At 41.4% G+C, this 23,195-nt stretch overlaps 1 protein-coding gene across 3 annotated transcripts in view; it reads right to left on the reverse strand.

The window, feature by feature from the left end:
• Nucleotides 1-23,195, reverse strand: part of DIP-zeta (Dpr-interacting protein zeta) — a 307,293-nt gene that overhangs the window by 207,483 nt on the left and 76,615 nt on the right. For all 3 annotated transcript variants that reach the window (XM_065228207.1, XM_065228209.1, XM_065228208.1), the window contains exon 3: nucleotides 9,717-9,823. In XM_065228207.1, the coding sequence (XP_065084279.1) occupies nucleotides 9,717-9,823 (107 nt within the window). The remainder of the gene's footprint in view (nucleotides 1-9,716; nucleotides 9,824-23,195) is intronic.

Raw genomic sequence — 23,195 nt, forward strand, 5'->3', positions numbered from 1 at the left:
CTGAAAAAAAAAACTCGACGGTACCTCCATTTATGCTAAGAGATAAGCATTTAAGTCCCTCCTACTTGGAGAATTTCGCAACCGAACGACGTGTTATGTCTCGCCCCGATTAGCAGAAAATCAGGGATTTTCTAATCCGTTCTATTGCATTTTTTCAAGTAGGATAGACTTAAGCTATGAAAGCATAAATAGTGCTTGGTGCAGGAATCTGTAATCTGTGTAGGGAAATCCTTTTTTTCCGCCGTTTTATTATGCAAAATAATGGATGTGCGTTCACAAAACGCACGAAATCTTAAAAAAATACCCATTTTTAGTATATTTAAATTCAATCAATAGATACAAGATGTACCAATAATTGAATGGGGGGATTTCAAGCTAAAATTTTCTGATCGCGAGATATTCACGATCAAAATCGAAATTTCGCATCAATGTCCAACCCGTTTTGCGTGTGTGCTGCTGATTTTCACTGTTGCCCAATTCTTATGGAACTTTCATAAATAACGTAGTAATTCAGGGAGGAGAGGGGTTTCAGAAGTAGTGACCGGCCATGTATTAGGTATAGCAAAACACGCTTCGAGGCGGAAGGGGGGTTAATTAATTAAACAAATTCTACGTCATTTATGGATGGTACCTTATTTTACTTCCTACACTGAGCCAATATGACATATTCCTGTTATGTGGAAGTCTAATAAATTTGCGCTATAAGATAATCCAATGAAAATTATATGATTGAAAATGTGTCAGGTAAATTCTATATGAATATCTGATACATTTACAATGCTGATAATTTGGTAACTTTTATATGATCGTCATATGATAAATGAAAATCGGTCAAATTATAATAATTAACTGAAATGGATTTGAAACCCATAAGCATAAGCATTACTTTTCACCACAACATAATATATGTGTCATAAATCAATCGAAGTAAAGTTTATGTGAAAATCACATGAAATGTACTTCTTCTTTTGACACATATATTTAATCGATTTCTAAAAATAAATCGAAAAATAAACATCACGCAGTGGGGAGCTTTCACAGTTGTGTCTTTTTTTATTGTAGCTGATTTGGGATTCGATCAAGAACTGTTGAAGTGTGATGCTTTCGGTGTTTGCGCTCGATTCCACTGGGACACGGCTGACTTCAAGATTGAGCTCGTTCAATTAGCATGAAGTAAGAACAGCTCTCCCGACATGGAATGTAGTGCAACGTTATGCTCGTTTTGCTAGAGTGAAGAAAAATAGCACTGTCAAATTTATGCTCCGTTTCGGTGGTGTCGTGTATTCAAATCTTGCTTAATGCTCCTGTGTGCAATAAAACAACGACTACATTATATGAGTTCATGGAACTGGTTCATGGAGTTCGAGTACTAGTGCTGAAATCTGAATTAGCCGTGTAGAAGGCTTACAATTAGAATTTTAGCAAAGTAAATATTGCAGTAGAATCATGCCCATTTTTTTAATCTCAATACATTCTTTTCCGGAACCCCTTATCTTATGGAACAATGACAAACAAAGATTATTCAATACAGTATCATTTTTGCTAGCAATATTTAGTTCGACTAATCATTTTAATGAGTGTATGATAACATCGTTGAAAATTGTTTCAATAATTCACAAAGAACAATCATGTAAGATGTTTTTTTTTTATTGGGAGCGATATTCATCCCGGAAAGCCATGCCAAAACCTCGGCCAAAACAAATGTTTGCTGTTGGATTTCTTAAAAGGCACATCTATATGACTATATAATGATTGGGATAGATCTGTTTACAATCTTTAAACCTCAAAAATCAAAGGAAGCTATTTCAATTTGATATACATGTTTTCCTATACTGCAAAGTTAAATGACAGTCCAATAGTTTCTACATGTCTGTTTGCACGTGACATATCAACAAACGTCAAAAATCGTTAAAAGCAACTCCAATAAAATATACATGATTATCTTATAAGATACATCTTTTAGTGAGCAATATTCATCATGAAAACAGGTATATTTTACTGAATTTTCTCATAGTGCAAACTTATATGATTTTCCATTAGTTTCTAGATGTCTGTTCCTACCCATGACATATCAACAGTTTTTCACCATGAAATATATCAGACAATATTCATATACATCTTACCTATCGCTAACACTGTTCGAAGCAAAGTTTTATCAAGTACTAAGTATGTGAAATTACGATATAAATCATTCCATATCGCAGTCATAGTTTTTAAGTGATAATCCGATGGAATCTATCAATCATCACATAGAATGGATAAATCTGCTGACATTGCTATGTTATAAGATGGACCCAATAAACGATACATGTCGATTTGTTTCAGTGTAGGCTGTGCCCCAATGAGCGAGTTAAATTAACTCGTGGTTAAAAGTGACATGAGTTATGACCTCTCTGACGTTTATGAATTGTATTGTATTAGTGCAGAAATGTGGGTGAATTCAAAGGTTTCTTGCACTAATACTTATAATTTACCCCTAGTTCTGCACTAATACTTGTGCGTTTCACAAACGTCAGAGAAGTCTATAACCTTGCTTTTAAAGCGTGGTTATTTCTGACCGACTATATTTTGGCAAACGTGGCTGAGTGCTGTTTGAAAACGTATCAATTTCCGGGATTTTCGAACATTGGAAATAGCTTTCGAAATGTCACGTTTAACAACGAGTTGAATTTAACTCGGCAATTGAGACACAACCCAAGAAGTTTTTCTTGATTACTTTTTCGAAGGGATGTATCACTTTTTGTAAACAACACATTTGATCGTCGATTTGGCGTAACTGGTAGCTCACCCACGCATGCTAACACTACCATCAAGTTTTTCCCTACATGATATAGTAGCACAGACAAACAGACGTAACTCTTTGAAAAACTTGTTCTTGAAAACATAGTATCTCAAAACATATAACCTCAGTAACGACATCTCTCTGGCTTCTCGCGGAAAACAAGCTCGCTCGCTAACTCGTAAACAATATTGCATAAAAGTTCTATAAAATATATAGAAACGTCAAAGTGATCCGATGCTAGCGCTGCGCCGAGTAGTTCGCGGAACTGATAATATTCAAATCAACCGTTAAATGCATGAACGAAGATACACAATGAAGAGTTACGTCTGTTTGTCTGTGATAGTAGTGTTAGTATGCGTGGGCGAGCTTGTTGAGCCCCCCAAGCGGCGACAACTTCATCAACTAGAGAGAAACCATGATACATATGTTTGTTATCATCTGTATTACTTCCGCTGAATAAAACTGTCATTCCTTTTGTTGTTCACGTTCAGTACATACGTGTTTTATTACTTCCCGATCCGAGTTCTTTTTCCAATGCCATTGCGGCCACTCCAACAGGTTATAGGCCCAGTTGGTTTCGTTACGGAGCGTTAGCGGAAAGTGTTCGGGATCGTTTTTCGGTTGCTTTAGTTCGAGTCGGATTATTATTTTCGTGAAAGTCGCGAGTGAGAAAACGGTAGTGTTTTTCCAGAACTTTCTCGCGGAATGGAGTGGGCAAGAGTTGTCAAGCTGAATAACTCTAATTACCCGGCGTGGTCCTTCTCCGTCACGGCGCTGCTCCGGCGAGAGCATCTGTGGAAATACGTCGACCCGGGAGTCGCATCGAATCCAGTGACCGGTGCATGGAGAGAGGGCGACGAAAAGACACTCGCCACCATTCAGCTGTTGGTGGACGAGAGTCAGTACAATTTGATCCGTGACAAAGCAACAGCGAAAGAGACGTGGGATGCACTCAAGCTGCACCACAACAAAACGTCTCTGGGGCAGAAAGTGACGCTGCTCAAGCAAATCACCAACCTAAATTACCGAATGGGTGATGATATGGAAAGTTATCTTGCCGGCATCGAGAAGCATTACGCTCGTCTCCAGAATTCGGGCTTCGAGATGACCGAATGCTTGAAAGTGGCGCTGATCCTTCGTGGACTTCCGGACGCGTTCAATCCGTTGACAACAGCGTTGGAGGCACGGGACGAAGATGAGCTCACACTTGAGTTGGTTAAAGTGAAGCTCGTCGACGAGGCGGAAAAGCAGAAAAAGCAGAAAGGTGAAACGGAGGAGCAGGCGCTACGAGTTGGATCCAGCCAGCAGCAGCAAAAATCTGTGGATGTTTCGTGCTACTATTGCGGTCAGCAAGGACACTGCAAACGGAACTGCAGAGCGTTCATTGCGGCGAAGAATAGTGAGGAGAAAAATCCGAAAAAGAAGAGCAAAGAAAAAGTAAAAACAGTGCGCGAAGACGACCCAGAGTCGTTTACGTTTATGGTACGGTCGGGTGATTTCGGTGCGCATGCGTGGTTGATTGATTCCGGTGCGACGTCGCATTTGGCCAACGACAGAAATTTGTTCGTTCGGTTGGACAAAAGTGCGCGACCAACTATTTCGGCGGCGGATGGAAAAATGCTTCACACGGAAGGCATCGGGGATTGTACCATACAGTGCGTGAACGATCGCGGCGAAAACGTTTTGGTAACGCTTACGGAAGTGATTTTTGCACCGGAGCTCGAAAGCAATCTTGTGTCGGTGGCAAAACTTTCGAACAAGGGCGTGCGTGCTGAGTTCGACGGGGAACAGTGCCAATTGATGTACGGACAGAAAGTCGTGGCGGTCGCGGACAAAATCGGTGGCCTGTATCGGTTGAATCTGGCCAGTGAGCGTTCGTTGTTAGTGAGTGACAAAGGACACACCGATAAATGCCAACATACGTGGCATCGCCGGCTCGGCCACAAGAATCTGGAAGCCATCAAGGAAGCGGTGCGTAAGGGTCTGGTGTCTGGAATGTGCGTCAGGGAATGCGGAATCCGGGCGACGTGCGAGTGCTGCGTCAAGGCAAAGATGGCTAGGCCGTCTTTTCCACAGGTAGCTAAGAAAACGTCAAAGGAGGTGCTCGATATAGTACACAGCGACGTCTGCGGTCCGATGACGGAGACTCCAGGTGGCTGTAGGTACTATATGACGTTGATCGACGACCATAGTAGGTACACTATGGTGTATTTTCTCAAGGAAAAATCGGAGGTTGAAGGAAGGATTCGCGACTACGTCCGATTCACCCAGAACCAGCTAGGTAAGAAGTCGAAGACCAAACGCTCGGACAGAGGAGGTGAGTACATCAGTAACAGTATCCGTAAATTTTATGCCGAGGAGGGAATAAAGCCTGACTACACCGCTGGGTATGCTCCCCAACAGAATGGGGTGGCAGAGTGGCGAAACAGGACCCTCAACGAAATGGGTTCGTGTATGCTACTCGATGCAGGGCTGCCCAAACGCTTTTGGGCAGAGGCGGTGAATACGGCCGCCTACATTCAAAATAGGTTGCCGTCCGCTGCTGTCGACAAAACTCCGTTCGAGCTTTGGTTCGGCAGGAAGCCGGACCTGAATGTGAGTACCACCGGAAAGATATCGAGATACAATTGGATTAGCTGCAGATGTGGCGTGTGAACCGCGAAATTATGCAGAAGCGATGGCTAGTCCTGAGAATTATAAGTGGAAGGCGGCTATGGCGGAAGAAATGGCTTCATTACTGGAGAACGGTACCTGGGACGTCGTCGAGTTGCCAACAGGTAATAGGGCCATCGGGTCAAGATGGGTGTACAAGTGCAAGGAAAGCGCCGACGGGGACGTCGTTCGTTTCAAAGCCCGGCTCGTCGCTCAAGGGTTTTGCCAGAAGTTTGGCAGCGAGTACGACCAGGTTTTTGCACCAGTGGTAAAACAAACCACCTTCCGTGCGGTTCTCACAGTGGCTAGCAGCCGGAAAATGTTGGCAAGGCACGTCGACATTAAAACAGCATATCTCTATGGCGAATTACAGGAGGAGATATTCATGAAACAGCCTCCTGGGTTCGAGACCGAGGATCCAACCAGGGTATGCCGTCTCAAACGCTGCTTGTATGGGCTAAAACAGGCTGCCCGCGTGTGGAACAGAAATATCGATGCAGTTCTGAAGGAGATTGGATTCCAACAGTCGAAAGTGGATCCATGCCCACGGAGCAGGAATACCAAGCAGTGGTCGAGGAGTTGGCGCGGAACTTCAAAATCACCGAGTTGGGAGAACTTTCGTGCTTCTTGGGGATTCAGGTCCGAAAACAAGCCGGTGCGTATGTTCTCAACCAGAAATCGTACATATCAAAAACACTCGTACGATTTGGAATGGAGAAGGCTAACACATCACGGGTCCCGATGGCGAGTGGTTACCTACAACAACAGCAGGAGGAGAGCGATGAGCCTGCGGAGAAGGATAAATTCCAAAGCCTAATCGGTGCGTTGTTGTATGTTGCCATAAACAGTCGTCCGGACATTTCAATCGCTACTTCTGTCCTTGGGCGGCGTGTATCCAAACCAGGGAAGGCTGACTGGATCGAGGCCAAAAAGGTGCTTCGGTATTTGAAGGGGACAATCAACCACGAGTTACACCTAGGTGCTAACGAGAAACTGAGGCTGGAATGTTTCGTAGATGCCGATTGGGCGGGTGAAGTGACGGACCGAAAATCCAATACTGGCTTTCTGTTCAAGTTTGGTGGTGGACTCATCGAGTGGTGTTGCCGAAAGCAGACCAGCGTGGCGCTGTCCAGCACCGAGGCTGAGTATATCGCTTTGGCTGACTGTCTGCAGGAGTTACAGAGGCTGTGCAAGCTAATGGCTGATCTGGGTGTGTCCATGGCGTATCCCATTGCAGTTCATGAGGATAACCAGAGCTGCATTGCTCTCACTGCTACGGAACGCGCTTCACGAAAGTCGAAGCACATTGACACCAAATGCTGCTTCGTGAAGGATCTTGTGGCAAACGGTGTCGTGTCCATCAAGTACTGCCCTACAGAACTTATGGAGGCGGATATCCTGACTAAGCCGCTGGCAGTAGTAAAGCTAGGGAAACTTCGGGCGGCTATCGGAGTAAAGTCTGTTGAAGTTGAGGAGGAGTGTTGAGCCCCCCAAGTGGCGACAACTTCATCAACTAGAGAGAAACCATGATACATATGTTTGTTATCATCTGTATTACTTCCGCTGAATAAAACTGTCATTCTTTTTGTTGTTCACGTTCAGTACACACGCGTTTTATTACTTCCCGATCCGAGTTCTTTTTCCAATGCCATTGCGGCCACTCCAACAGAGCTATCAGTTACGCCAAACCGACGATAAAATGCGTTGTTTACAAAAGCTGAAAACTCACGTCACTTTTCAAAAGGTCCTAAGTAACAAATGTAAACAAATCGAGTTAAACGATACAAACTATTGCTCTTCTATCATTGTATGTGATACAAAAACATCCATCCAAATTTTCTTTCATTTATTTAAGATAATCATAGGGCTAAAATTGACCAATGTACAGTTTGAAATGATGGGTACATGATTGTTCCTTCAGTCATTCGGACTGCCTAACATGATTGGTGCTTATTTTCCAAAGGCGGGGTCAATCAAAAGTTAGGTACTCTACTTTGAAATCTGCGAAAGGGAATCTAGTATCATGTGGAACAAAACGCCCAATGTAACATTAATTGATTATGTCATTGAGAAAAATCCTCCAATGTAACATGTCCGATGTTTAACTTGCCTTGTCATAACGTCCTATGTGTTTTTTTCTTCTATATTGTATCATAAAATTCAAAGTAAAATTGTGATTTTACCGTTTCTACTGAATTTTCAACGTTATTATTCACTGACTACATTAAAAATAGTATTGCGAAATGTATTGTTTCTAAACAGTTAAAATAATCTGTCGATTTTTTTTTCAAAATGGTGTGATAGAAAAAACTTAGAAAATCTTATAATTAAAAAATAGAACTCTTCTGAAATCATATTCCGTAAGGACTTTTGAGATCCAGGACATATTTTTAATCACAAGAGAAAGCATACGCGTGTCTTTCAAGGATAAGCAAATAATGTAGTGGAATTCAATGATAATTACTAATCCTTCTCTCTCTCTCTCTCTCTCTTTTCACACAAGTATACCACTAAGACACCCAGATTCATCAAGATACATATAATGAATTTTTGCCATAACTGAGAGCAACCTAGACAAGTTTATTTACTTTAGAATAATAGTAGCTTACTCCCCTTCAAAATTAAACCTGTTGTGATCAAATTGGGTCAAAATTGAATGTGTAAAAGGTATTTTAAGTAAGCCTTACACAGTGGGGTTTTGAACATCCAAATCATCAAAATCAGCTGACTTAGCAACGTTCAAAGTATGTAAAACTACAATAATAAAAACACACGGCCACTGTACATCTGTTGTTTAATTCAGGTTTATCATGAAACGTTAACTACTTGTGATGGTGCTCCGTCACGTTGGAATGGTGACATGCTTGTATGAATAAAAACTTATGATTCGATATGAAAACATGCAAATTTTCTCCTTCAATTCGGAAATGAAAATTTTAGAACCGCATAATTAATCAAAAAGTGAAAGGAGCTGAGCTCCAAATCAAAAACAACGATTCTTGAATGCGTCGAGGGAAACGGTCTTAATATTTGTACAACGCCCAGTTTCGGCATAAAGTCAGTTGCCAAAGTGGGGGGAGAAAACCTCAGAAAAATCATAAAAAGCACTTGGTATGGGATTTTTTATTCCCCATAAAATTTGAAGAGATGGCTAGGCAATTCATACAGCGCTTTTTCTTTTCTGCTGATATCGGCAGGACGGGAATCCAATGGGGGAGCGGACTTTTCGTCCCCTTCTTCAGTGGCTTTCGCTGGTTTGACAGGAGTGAAGAGATACCATCATCATCGTCGGTGAATCGACGAAAAGTCACGTGGGTTTTGTGTGTTATCGGATGGGTTCGTAGTTGGTATGCTCAAAAGGCCTGATCAGGCAAGCATAAATGGATAAACATTTGCGTGTTATGATTGTTGTGCCCACACCACTTCTACCAGCCATAGGTTGAAGCTTGCGGTGTGAGAATCGTATATTTTTTGTCAATGTTTTTATTTTTCAAATTATTACTTTGACACATTTTCATATTTTTGCATGGATGAGTCTTGGATATAAATTCGTAATTTAAAGATTTTTTTTTGATAATGCTGCTATTCAATCACCGTCACCGTCTCTCCTGACCATGAAGAAGCTACACCTGTGCAAGCATATCTTACATACAATCTGAACGGAAACAGAAGAAGTCGGTCCATCGGTGTCTGTATCTGTCTACCGCATGACGGAGGATGAATGTAAATAAAGCTTCATCCAACCGAACGTCTCAAGGTGAAACGAATACCCATTCAGGTTTCTCGAAGAATGGATGCAGAGTATGAGGGGGGAAGGGGAGTGGCCGTGAAGATACCTCCACGTCAGTCAGTTTTGATATGGGCATTGAAACACATGAGGGTGAGCAAGAATCATAACCTCAACAGGACGACGTCTATAGCATGTAAATAAATGTGAAATTTTATTAAGAAAATATCCATGATCGTCGTATTTATCTTTAAGCAACATTACGGTACGGTGCGGTGTACTGGGCTTTTATTAAAAGATAACAATTTTAATAAAACCGATTTCTTTTATTACGCTTGGCAATGTGCCTTGCGGAGTTTCCGTTTCGTTATGGAGGGTATGGGGTTGAAACCTTTCGAATGTAATGTTATTTTGCGTTCAGATGTTGGCCTCAGTGTTTGGGGCAGGCGATGGTCTTGGGGGTGGGAAGCAATTTTGTCGGTACATACGGTTTTTTGCTAGTGGTTGAAGCTTGATTTTTTTAATAATGCATTCGAATCGGCGATGTATACTTACTTTAAATGATCCTAGGTTCTTGACGGAGCACGCCAGTTTGACATTCCGTCCTGCAGGCACTGTGACGTTTTCAATTACATCCGTGAATTCTGGTTCCTCGACCACCACTGAAATTGGAGAAGGGTGAGATTTTTGTTAAGTAGAAGTTGATCAATTTGATTGCCTGTTATTTTTTTAATTGCGATTATTTACTTCATAATGGTACATATTCATATTTGAACTAAAGTTATCGTAACGACACACCCTCTGGTTAAAATTAATAAACATCCAAAGCTCCCACAACAGAACGCATGGAAGCAGTGAGCAAACTAGTACCTCACCAAACTGCATTCCCAAGCATCAAGAAGGACAGATAATAAGACAGACTAAAATATTCCTGACACGAACAATTATTCCTGAAGATGGTCCCAACCAGGACCGAAACGTTGGAGTGAGTAAATTGAACTTAATGAGATATTGCATGGAGTGTTCCCCAGAGGCTACTTCTAAGATGGCAGCCCCATAGGAGACGTTAAGCCAAGCACCTATTATCTTCAAAAATGATTACCGTTATAGAAAGCAACAATGAAATACTACTAATTCAACGGCTACAAGCAGTGTTGCCAAATTTTTCCAATTTAAATCTGTATTTTCACCGTAAAAAATCTTTATAATCTGTATATGGTTGAAAAACATATCTGTAAAAAAAATCTGTATAATATATTAATTATGGGCTAGGTACGGATCAACGTTAATCTCCGTTAACCCTTTGTTTGTATCTTCAAAAAAAAGCTAAGTTCATTGCAAGTGTCCTTCAAAACGAGTAATAAATAAAGTTCGAAATATGTATCAACTAAGAGGCAGGCATATAAAGAAGACTTTAGCATGCAAAAATGTCAGAGAAAAAATCGTGTTGATGAATAATCAAGTTTGCAAAAATTGCCTGGGGTCATATTGACCCCAACATACAGACAAAGGGGTATGTGCATTCGAAGGTCAGAAAAAGTTTGTGAAAGTTTAGAATCTTGAAAAATTAAATTTGCTTTCTAAAGAATTTATCTATATAAAGGGTGTCCACGATGAAATTGCCACACTATGAAATTGCTCTAACTTTTTAACCGTTGGGTAGGATTTAATGAAAATTTGGGTGGATTTAGTTCATAGTGCATTATTTACATCCTGCAAGTTTTAAAGTCCTGTGATCAAAACTCGCGGAAATGGAGTCGAAAGAACAGCTCGTGTGTGATAAAATCTTGCGCATTCATCACGAGAACAAGGATCTCTCGCATCGTTCCATCGCTAAAACGTTGGGAATCGCGAATTCCACGGTGTCGCGAGTGATTAAGCGGTTCGAGGAACGGTTGACCACCGATCGGAAGCCCAGAAGTGAAGGAAAAAGTATTCCGTACAACACCAAAAATCACAACCGCGTAGTTGGGGCCTTCAACCGAAATCCGAACGCCTCCGTTAGGGATGTGGCTAAGAAGCTGCACCTAAGCCGAAGTTTTGTCCAGAAGGCCAAAACTAAGGCTGGGCTTCGAACGTTCAAGGTACAAAAGGCCCCTAATCGCGACGAGAAGCAGAACAAGTCCGCCAAAACCCGTGCCAGGAAGTTGTACCTCAACATGCTGACGAAAGTTGAATGCTGCATCATGGACGACGAAACATATGTGAAGGCCGACTTCAAACAGATCCCCGGCAACCTGTTTTTCACGGCCAAGGATAAGTTCAGCGTTCCGGAGCATGTCCGCACTCAGAACATGTCCAAATTTGCGAAGAAATTCCTGGTTTGGCAAGCCATCTGCACGTGCGGGAAGCGGAGTGCACCTTTCATGACCCAGGACACGATGAACGGACAGGTGTACATAAAAGAGTGCCTCCAGAAGCGGCTGCTTCCTCTCCTGAAGGCCCACAACGTCCCAACAATCTTCTGGCCGGATTTGGCCTCATGCCACTACTCCAAGGACGTGCTGAAGTGGTATGCGGACAATAAGGTCAATTTCGTGCCGAAAATGTTCAACCCTCCCAACACTCCGGAGCTCCGCCCCATCGAGAAGTACTGGGCGATTATGAAGCAGCACCTTCTTAAACGACCTAAGGTAGTGAAGACAGTCGAGGAACTGAAGAAAGTATGGGTTTACATGCAAAAAACGGTTGATTCACAGGTTGTGCAGAATCTTATGGCCGGGGTTAAGGCCAAGGTGCGGGCATTTGCGTATGGACTGTAAATAAAATACGAGTAAAATGGTAAAATGAAGTTTTATAGTTATTTCTCAATCCCTGAAAATTTGATGGCAATCGGATGAAAACTCGAATTTTGCGAATCAATTTTGTGTGTGGCAATTTCATCGTGGACACCCTTTAAAATATATCAATTTCTTAGAATCATGATGTTCTACTCGATTTGTATCTTTTATATAAGTCTTAAGCTACAAACATATCTTGAGAATTTCTTTAATGAAGTATCAGTCACATTTTCCAGGAATTTTACTTCTTTATGTCCGAGATTACGCAAATATTTGTCTGACTATTTGTTTTTTGTTCAACCCGTTATTCTTCATTGAATGCTTATGTTTGATCTTTCATTTTCTAAAAGTCTTCTAATCAATCCAGATTTCAACTTTATTTAAATTTTTGACAGATTAACGGGATATTTAATTCACTTGTTGTTGCTCGAACTTTGGTACATTAGTGTACGCAGTATTTGCTGTCAGTAAATACTTGTATTATCAATTGTCCCGCATGTTGTCACAATTCAAAACATTTGTTTGGAAGCTTAGTCGAATTGCATGTAACGTTATTCTTTCAAATGTTAAAATAACCAGCTAAATCTTCGAATCGCCGTGTCTGAGCTGGTGGATTAATAATTTTTTTATGTAAATCCGATTTTTATTCACCAAATATAAGTTTGGTTGCTATTATCCCTAAATCGGTTGGTTTTAAAACATTCCACCAGATGAAATTTTTGGTGTATTTTTGTATGGGGAGATTTTGGCTTTTCATTTGTATGGAAAATTGTGAAACATTGAATATTTAAAATTTACCCCGACAGAATATTTTAATATTAACCAATTTATCCAGAATATCTATATCTTTGAACAAGGAATCAGAAATAACATCATTTGAGCATCGAAGATAATACAATAATATTTTATTTAACGGAAAATATTGGGTTTGGTGCTCGAAGAGTGACTTCAAGCTGCTCAAAAGGAAGAAACGATAATTAATCGGAATTAATAAATATAATAAAGATTGAAAAATCTATTAAACCTTTGTATATTTCTAAAAATCTGTAATCTAAATAAAGGCTGACTTAAAGTAAATAGGTACGCCAAACAAAAAGACCTGTAATTCGTGATTCAATAAGTTTGAAAAGTCCATTAATCGTTGCTTTACAGTACTTCTATTAAAACTTCAAACTTACAGCATAAGATGGTTACATTTCTCCAGTTCGAACGTGATCTCTAACCTTCCTCTTGATGGAGCCCATCAGCGCCCGCACAGTGGAAACGGACACGGAATCAGCGCATTTCTTCCATTTATCTCGCATTTGCTGGATGTCCTTGACCGCCCCGCCGCTTGGTCAAAGTCACTGCTTTGAAATTGCCCAGTATTTTTCGATTGGTCGAAATTCCGGGCAATTCGGAGGATTCATTAGCTTGGGGACAAAATCAATCTTGTTGGCAGCATACCAGTACAGAATCACCTTGGAGTAGTGGCAGCTGGCCAAATCGGGCCAAAAGATGACATTGCCCCTATGCTTGCGGATAAACCAAGAGGTGGTCACTCTAGACACTTATTTTGAGCCAACTTTTTTCGCAGTGTGCCGCAGCTGTGCCGGCAGTGCCGGGAAGTCATTGAACTGACTTTTGTTTGCTTGTGAATAATGCCATGTTTCGCAACTCGGTATTGTAACAGCTATTGTTTTTGTTTTGTTTTTCAATGTTTACAAAAACGACACGGAATCCAGTTGGGACTACAAATTGGATGCAGCCGTCTCCAAGTATGCCTGCAACGGACGAGCTCCGTCGCTACACGATCCTACCAACAATCAATACGAAACTAACGATTTTAAATTGGCTCACTACTTGAATACCCTATTGGTCCCAAGCAAATCGATTAACGCACCCCATTCTAGTCGAAATTATAGTACTACACTATGTTTGTTTTGATTCGCTATGAAAGTTTGACAGATAAAATGAGGGGTTCGTGGATTTTCCTATGTTTCGAGGGTTGCATCGATTAGCTTGGGACCGAAGAGAGTATCAGAGCTGAGCCAAAAAGTTGAGCTCGTTTCTTGGGGACCTTCTGGTCTTAGAGTTACCTCTATGATCCTACCATCTTTAGCGGAAGGCCGTACATCGACCGTCAATCATTAGTCAACCATGGTCCTAAACCAACCTTTCTGGGAGCCGGCGGAGGAAACGGATTTGCAACGAATTTTTCACCACCCTAGTATCATCCGTCGGAATACTGGTAACCAACACCGGCCGAAACATACGTTGGACGGATGAAAGACGCACCGCAGACCCGAATTGGACCAGTCAACTTCATTCAACCGGTACATCACCAGGGCGCAGTGATGATGATCTACGGACTCGATAACAGTACAGCCAACACCGATAAGCTGTTCAATCTGATCTACCTGTACGGAAATGTCGTCAGGATAAAGTTCCTGAAGACCAAAGAGGGTATCACCATGGTCCAGATGGGAGACGCCATCGCAGTTGAACCAGTAGAACGCATTATCCAGCACTTGAACAACATTCCAATCGGAAATGATGGGGGCAATATTCAGATTGAATTTTCCAAGCTAAACTACTTATCTGAGTGCACCAACCCCTACACCCTGCCGGGACAATACGATCAGTTTCAAGGACTACAGCGCCTCCAAGAACAATCGCTTCCTTTCGTTGACCCAGGCTAGCAAACAATGACTGCATTCACTACCAAGGACTGCCACTAGACTGATGCAAAATTTGACTTTTTTGCTCCACAGTGCTTAAATGGTTTCAAATCGGGTCCTGATTATCCAAAGTTACAACTTATTTGGTTAGAAACAGACTTCGCACAAGCCATTTGAAGTTTACATGTAAATTACTATGGGAAATCTCAACTTTTTGTTCATTGCCTTCTAGTCTTTTTTACATATTGAGCTGCGAAACAGTTCGATAGCTATTCTTTTAGAAAGCTACAACTTTGCTGAAGATCGTTTCTATGTAAAACGAGACAGGAGAAAGTTATTAATTATTTAAGAGATTGGTAAACTTATGACATGATCAAGCAGCTGCTCTGTAGGCAATACTGTATTTTGCAGTGTGACATAAAGGGTGATACGGTCAAAATTTGGTCAAGGGAAAACGCGTGTAAATCGGTGAAATCGTTTATTTAAAAAATCAAATTAAATTTCTTTTTCAAGTTCAATTAGTATAAAATTCAGGAAAAATATTCAGTTAGGCTTCCGCTTTTCCAAATCCAAATTGCCGGGCCTTACGCTTGACCCCTGCCATCAGATTTTGTACAGCCACCTTGTCCACCTTCTTCGCCGCAGAAAGCCAGTTTGCCTTGAACTGCTGCTCACCCTTAGCAGTTTTTTTGGTCTTCTTTAGGTTCCGCTTGACAATAGCCCAGTATTTCTCAATTGGGCGGAGCTCTGGCGTGTTGGGAGGGTTCTTGTCCTTGGGAACCACCTGCACGTTGTTGGCGGCGTACCACTCCATGGCCTTTTTACCGTAATGGCAAGATGCCAAATCCGGCCAAAACAGTACGGAACAACCGTGTTTCTTCAGGAAAGGCAGCAGACGTTTATTCAAACACTCTTTCACGTAAATTTCTTGGTTGACAGTCCCGGAAGCTATGAAAATGCTGCTTTTCAAGCCACAGGTACAGATGGCTTGCCAAACCAGATATTTCTTTGCGAACTTTGACAGTTTCATGTGCTTGAAAACATCTGCTACCTTTCCCCTTCCTTTTGCCGTATAAAACTCCTGTCCCGGAAGCTGCTTGTAGTCGGCTTTGACGTAGGTTTCGTCGTCCCTTACCACGCAGTCAAACTTCGTCAGCATCGTCGTGTACAGCCTCCGGGATCGCGCTTTGGCCGTCGTATTTTGTTTATCATCTCGATTTGAAGTCACTACCTTCTTGTAAGTCGATAGTCCGGCTCGTTTTTTGGCTCGATGCACGGTTGTAGACGATACACCCAGCTTATTTGCGGCATCTCGGAGAGAGAGGTTAGCGTTTCGCTTGAAACTACCGGCAACTCTCTTTGTCGTCTCAGCGGCTTCCGGTTTTCGATTTCCCCCCGATCCAGACTTCCTGGCTGTCGACAAACGTTCCCCAAACACTTTAATTACATTTGTAACGGTTGGTTTGGCAACTTTTAGCGATTTTGCCAACTTTGCGTGCGAGTAGCTCGGATTTTCGCGATGCGCGAGCAAAATTTTGATACGCTGCTCTTCTTGCTTGGACGGCATTTTGACAACTGAAGAGTGAATTCCAAAATCAAAATAGGATCAACATTCTACACACACACACCTTCAAAATGAGGGGTGTTCAGGTTTTTTAAATGCAAAATTGAAAGAAATACGTCAAGTTGATATTGACCAAATTTTGACCGTATAACCCTTTAGTAGCCATGATTTTTGTGTCCTATTCAACGCCCCAGAAACACAAATGTTGCCTGCTGAGCAGTTGATTGAGCATGATCATAAGACATCAGCGCATTGAACCATTGATAACTTTTGATCCTTGCATTTAATCAAAAAGTGGTCGCCAGCAAAGTTGTAGCTGGGAAAATTTCCTACAAGTACAGTTGAAAGCTTTGGAAGCAGACCAATATGGTGAATTATTAGATAGACATGAAAAAAAATCTTAGTTTTACCATAGTAATTCCCATACAAACTTCAAATGGTTTGTGCCATCTCAGTCTCTCACCAAATGGGTTCAAATTTTGAGAGGTTAGTCAGGATCCGATTTGGAATCGTTTAAGTATTGTGGAGCGAAAATTTCAAATTTTGCATCACTCTAACTGCCACCCGTCGCAAGTGTGAATGTTCCGCTGAAATCGGAAAGTTCCTCCTCCGGATTGGTTGAGTTTCCGAGCGTAGCCCTGGCGGTGAACGCCATCATGAAGTGCAACCACAGTGCGATCGATCACAAAGGCACAAAATTCCCGTTCATTATGAAGCAGTGCTTCTCCTCCTCCAAGACGATGAACGGTGCGTGGAGCAACGAGAACATCCAAAACACGTAAGCTTGGAAAGAGCGGAAGCTTATTTTTCTGAGAAAAGAAAGGATTTTCCTTTTTCTGTGTAGTTAATGTTATGATTCGTAATTATAATTCCTTATTGTGTTAGTTGAAAGTGCAAAAAGGCAGGAGAGTAAAACTAATTTGTTGAACTATTTAAGATTTTGCCAAGACGGTCCTGCAGCATTGTATGTTGGACGATGAAATGGTTGGTGTAGCAACCACCGCCATGGATGTATTCGAGCAGTTCGAATGGTCGGATGGTATAGCTTTTGTTTAGTTGTTGACTTTCCGATTAAAACTCAAGCACCGCTTGTCGTGACCGGACCGAGATTTTCAGCGTCCGCCACGGCTACACGAATCAGGGGTGCAGCTCCCAGCGGCTGCTTCCAATGCCACCCTAAACCTCGTTCAGTTCAAGATACCGCTGTCAGCTGTTCTTCGTCTAGGAGGAAATGTGAACGCGACTGCCGTCACAGGTGTAACGATTTCGATAACGGAGTGTTGCTATGCAAGTGATTGCCCTGATTTCTTCATGCTGGGTGGTCGGAATGATTGTACGCAGTCTGGCGCGAAATGATGTACCTAGTTCTTCGGACAGGCATCAGGATGTGCGCTGACAATTCGATTTAGGAGAATCCATGGCGAGACTTGGTGGAGATTCACGTTTGTGTTTTGAAAATAATTTGATTATATTGTGGCAACATAAAAAAAAATTTTGGCACATGCACACTGCGCAAGCGCAGAAAAAGTTCAGTGTTGCCAGTAACTTTAAAGATCAAAAAAATTGTAACCATGGGTGCCAAACAGTGCCAATGACTGTGCCCAGGTGTGCTCAAGCTTGTTTTTGGCACATTGTGCATAGTGAACATCCCCTTGGGATGAACGGCAATACACCTTTTTCAGGCATTTTTCGATGTAAACTTGGGATGTCATCGTCGAGAATGTGACGAATGGTTCCATTTTCAGGCCACAACTGCAAATTGCTTGCCAAATCATGACCTTCTTCGCGAACTTGTCGGCAAACACGAACTTGAATCTTCCCGGCTCATCCCTACGTCCAGTGGCGATGTAAAACTTTTGACCGGGAAACAGCTTAAAATAGAGTTTGACGTATGTTTCGTCATCGTTCAAAATGCAGCCCTTGTGTTTCGTCAAAACACGGTTGTACAAGAGCCTTGCATGCTTTTTGGCCACGAAATTCTACTTCTCGTGCCGGTCCGGATGTTTACTGGCTTTGCACGACTCGTATCCTTGCTTGGCAAGGATGTTCCGCACCGATTAAAAGTTGGCCTTGTACCTTCTGGCCACATATCGGATCGAAAGACCAGGGTTGGCTTCAACGCTCCTCAACACCTTGCTGCGCAGCTGACGATAACTGATTCCAGTTTTTTCGTAGGTCCGCTGTTTCTTTTCCACACTCAGGGTTTCCTTGTAGTTTTGGCATCAGCACTTTAGCCAACCGGTGAACACTCGTGTTTATTTCAGTTACCGTGGGGACATAATTTGTGATTAGCCCCAGTCCCTTTCAAATTGTATCATTATATATGTACGGTCCTTATATTTGAAATGACGTTTCACATTCATCTAGTGATGGACGATTTTCATTCGAATTATCGATTAATCGATTAACGAACCGAAAAGTATAATATTTGTAATCGGTTATATCATGCCGATATAAGCATTAACTTCTCCAGAGGATCATCACCGATCGTTTCAAACATGTGCTGCACTCTCATTGGTGGAAAAATGGCAGCACAGCGACCAAAAAATAATCGATTAGTTTTTAATCGAGTAATTAAACAATGGGACATCTCTGATTTTGGTGTGATTGTTTTGATAAAAATGAGCGCAAAATTTCATCTCTTCCGAGGGGGCAGCAAAACCACAAAATTACCTTGAATACGGGGGGTATTCATTGGATGCAAGGGACCGTGAAAGAGGACACTAAAATAGAAAGTTTTTCTTCCGACAGTTTCATCTTAGTATTCATCTTTGCTTTAGCTAGCTTGGAACCGGACCACTCCGAATTTTCCGGGTGATTGAGCACAATATTGGTTTTTCTTTCAAGTTCCATTTGACGTTATTTCTGAACGCAATCGACTACTTTGATCAAACTTGCACCAGTTGTTCTCTATAGAAGTGTAAACAAACCACCGTCTAAGATTTTCTATTCCCAACACTAGAGGCGTGCTAGCGGCGCGCGAGGGGCGTACCAATTTACTTTAGCCAACCTTTATTAGTAATCTAGATCTTAATAATATCAAAATCTTACATCCTTGGCTATTATTTGGAAAGTGAGCCCCCCAGGTTCCAGACAAAGTGTTATTTTGGACCAATTAAAGCGTAAGAAAGGCGAACTATAATCTTTTCCAACAAGATTAAAAGATCAAAAAAGCCATTTTAAATTACTTAAGATATTACAATTTATTAGAATCTTTTCACCAATTTTCAAACACTTGATTCATGTTTTCCGGCCTCATGAAAATGCTTAAAAACTATCCCTCCCTTATCTTCCCACCATCAATCACTCAGACTATTCATTACGATCGAGTTTTATGTTGACGTACTAATTAACCAATTAAATCTTAATTACATAAAACGATAATCACGTTTACCGGAAAATGGGAGGCAAAAGCCACAACCACAAAACATCGCAGCTTTGACAGGCAGCAGATCGCGAAACGGAAAAAGGAAATCCGCCCCATTATTCGACACAGGCGAAGAAAAGGTCTTTTCATTTTCTCACTCTCACCCTCTTCCCCATCGCATCGGGAAATCAACCTCGTTCGTGATAGGCGAGGGGGGGGAGGAGGAGGCAAACGACTGACTTCCTCTCGATGAAGAACGACAACAACGACGACGTCGACGACGCTCAGTTTAGTTTAGTTGGGTTGGTGCTTTGAGTGATAGACTTTGTGACATTGTTGAACCAAACTGTGAATACTGGAAACAAGACGCTGGCTGCTCTGGCTTTGGTCTACCACAAGCACGACCGAGCTGTTGGATGTTTGACGGTTGTAGTGGTTGAGGTGGGATAATGGCGGGCAAAAACAACCGAGCTAATTGAATAAATACCGAAAGACATCGGATTGCTTCCCGTGAATGAGGTTTGCTAGCAGCCAGCGGTAGTGGGATAATATTAAGATTAATGACTTCCTGCTCTCTGTGCTCTGTCTGGTTGGTGAAAAGAGGGTGAGATTTGCTTTGTAGATACAAGTTGTGGTTATCGGTTGTGGTCTGCCGCAACGAGGCGAGATAGTTCGGCAGAGATTGGCCCGGAAATTTGTCATTACTTTGATCTGGTGATGGGTAATTAATTCGATAACAGATTATGAGGTTTTGTTTCTATTAAATTGTCGCAAAGGTGTCGGAGCAACCAGCCTTGAGTGAAATGAAACATGAAATTAATAAAAATACAATAGGCATAAAAATGCACTCCTGGAATTTTTCTATCAAAAATATTGAATTATATTTATAAATCTTCACCGTCTTAACTACACACTTAGAAATAACTAATTTTACACGAGACGGAATCCATCTTTGACATAAAAAATGAGACGTAAACAAACATGTCATGTAATATTAAGTGCTCCGAGACTGAAAAGTTCGTTGCTCGACGAAAAGTACGTTTGATTGAGCTATATTTCGCGTCTTTTATGACTCAAATTTATGTCAAAATTGACGCTCGTATATGTCACTCTCAGAGCACCTAAATTTACATGATTTTTTCTGAGTGTGTAGGATTGTCCACTGTGAGATTTCCAAAATATTTCAAGACATCTTCAAAGTTTTACTGTTAGTTCTGGGATTCTTATAATCCATTTTCAAGTTAAACCGGGAGTTTTCAAAAATTTGGAGATGGCATTATTATGGCAAATTAGGCAAGCATACTACAGTCAAACTGGATCACTTGCTTTCTCTACTAAGGAAACATCAACGCTATGAGATTGCATATTTCTTCTTTCAATTTACAGACCCTTACTCCATTCCAGTCTTCAATTAGCTCCTGGCCATTTTCAACCGCTTGTACATAAATCCAATCCTTTCCCATTATAGTAATGTATAGTAACGAGAAATTGACCTTGACGGCGTTAGCAATTGCAATGAGCCTGTTAATTATGTCAACCAGAAATCCTTACCTCTTCGCTGTTGACAACCATTTCCTGTTGGCCACTTTCGCCAGTAAGTGTTTTCCAGTAGTACCAGGGGTAGCCTGATTTGCACTGCAAGATCTTCCGATGGCAAACATCGTCGGACCCCTCCCGGAACAATCAAGTGTTTGCAAAAGAATTACCACACCAACGCGACGTGTTTTGTGCTGTCTCCACGAATGGCACTTAAAATAGAAACTACATTAAGCCCGGCTAAGCACCATTGCACAGAATGCACCGAACAATTTATTCCATTTTATTTCCCCTGACCTTGCGTCCTTGTTGCCATTCTTTTTCCCCGTCTTGAAGGAAATGTTGCTGCCTTGTGTTTACCACCCCTTCCACCACCCTTGCCAAATATCTCCATTTTATCATTTTGTCACGAAAGCAGTTGACTTTTAGCGCTTCGAAGATAAATGACTACACTGGTTATCAATTCCGGTGCAGACAGTTTGCTACACAGGATTGGGAAGACGACAAACGTACGAGATAACTGTTGGGATGAAAGATGTAAAAAATGGATACAATCAAGGCAGAAAAGTTTTAAAATAGCTGATCCTGCAAGAAAAGGTTGTGACTGAGTTAACTTACATCTCCTTTCAAAAAGATTTCATTCACAATTTTTGTATTGAAAAGCTCTACAGCTATGTTAAGGCGTAGAGAGGGCTCTATGGAAATTTTGTTTATGATATGGGTTATATCACTTCATGAAAACAATAAAAGTAGATAAAATGATAAATAAGAGGAAAATCCAAACGTTAACAGTTTTTTAAACTAGTTCGTTTACTTTGACTATATGTTTACTATTACTTCTGCGTGAATTCAATGATTTACATAGTTGAAGATGCTAATTTAAAATAACAGACTAAAGTGGTAATTTTTATACGATAGATGAAGGAGGAGATGAAAGTATAGAATTGATAGTGCCGTTTAGAGTACGGCAATGTGAAAATTGCATATAGAGAGTAGACAGCGAGCTAGGACAACTTTTAGGAAGGTACAAATCGGTTTTATCATCTCTCTTTACCAAACTCCCTCTTTGGAGAGGGATGGTAAGGGGTGTGTGTCCCCCCCACCACCACTGGCAAAAAGAGATGATCGCCGACCGCTCAAGTACCAACGATGTGTTTGAAATAGTTCTACCGATTTTTATCGCACTCCAGTTGTTATTTGAAGGAAGGCAAAGCTGCAATTTCCAAACCAATATAACACGTAATATTGAGAGCGTATGAGAGCGGAAAAATATTATTTGATTGATGATTTTGCCAACACTGCATACGAGCGTCAATTTTGACATAAAATTGAGTTATAACAGACGTAAAATTCAACTCAATCAGACGTACTTTCGAACTTTTCAGTCTCGGAGCATTTAATTTTACATGACATGTTTGTTTGCGTCTCATCCTTTATGTCAAAGATGGATTCCGTCACGTGTAAGATTAGGTATTTCTAAGTGTGTAGGGGGCTGTTCATAAACTACGTAGACAGTTTTTTGGGATTCTAGACAATTGTCCTTACAAAATTTATATACAACAATTAGGTTAGTTTTGGATATGAATTGCTCGTGTCGGGCTCGAGGTTAATGGGTAACCATTTAAATTGGAAGGAGCTAGGTAGGAAACTGGTTTATGAAGCCGCCTTCAGATACTACCCTCTATCAAATCCTGGCTGGGCAGGGGCAAGTAGCACAGAAATAGGAGGATAATAAGACTGGAACACAATGGCTGGAAATTGTTAGGAAAGGAGGGGATGGTCACATCTAACATCTCTTACTTCACGGAAGGGTTGTCTACCTCGGGCCACTAGGGTATCCATTTACAGATAAACATAAATTGACTGCATATAGCAGAAATCGCGAGTTCCCAACACGTCTCTGATAGAAACATAGGGTTGTCTTCCTTGGGCCTCGAGGATATTCAAAAGTCTCTCTCTGGCGGTGTCATTATCCGTACATTGCCAAACTGCGTGATCGATTCGACAGCCATTACTCGTATTCATCGGACGTGTGCTCTTTCTGCTCTGCTTAACTTGGTGAAATATTGTAGCGAAAATGAGTGTAGTTCGTAAAAACACACTTGTTGTTGACTTCAGTGTCCTTTC

The sequence above is a fragment of the Ochlerotatus camptorhynchus genome, unplaced genomic scaffold (assembly GCF_037179485.1).
Source record: "Ochlerotatus camptorhynchus isolate MF236.1 unplaced genomic scaffold, CSIRO-AGI_Acam_v1.1 ptg000284l, whole genome shotgun sequence".
Classification (NCBI taxonomy): domain Eukaryota; kingdom Metazoa; phylum Arthropoda; class Insecta; order Diptera; family Culicidae; genus Ochlerotatus; species Ochlerotatus camptorhynchus.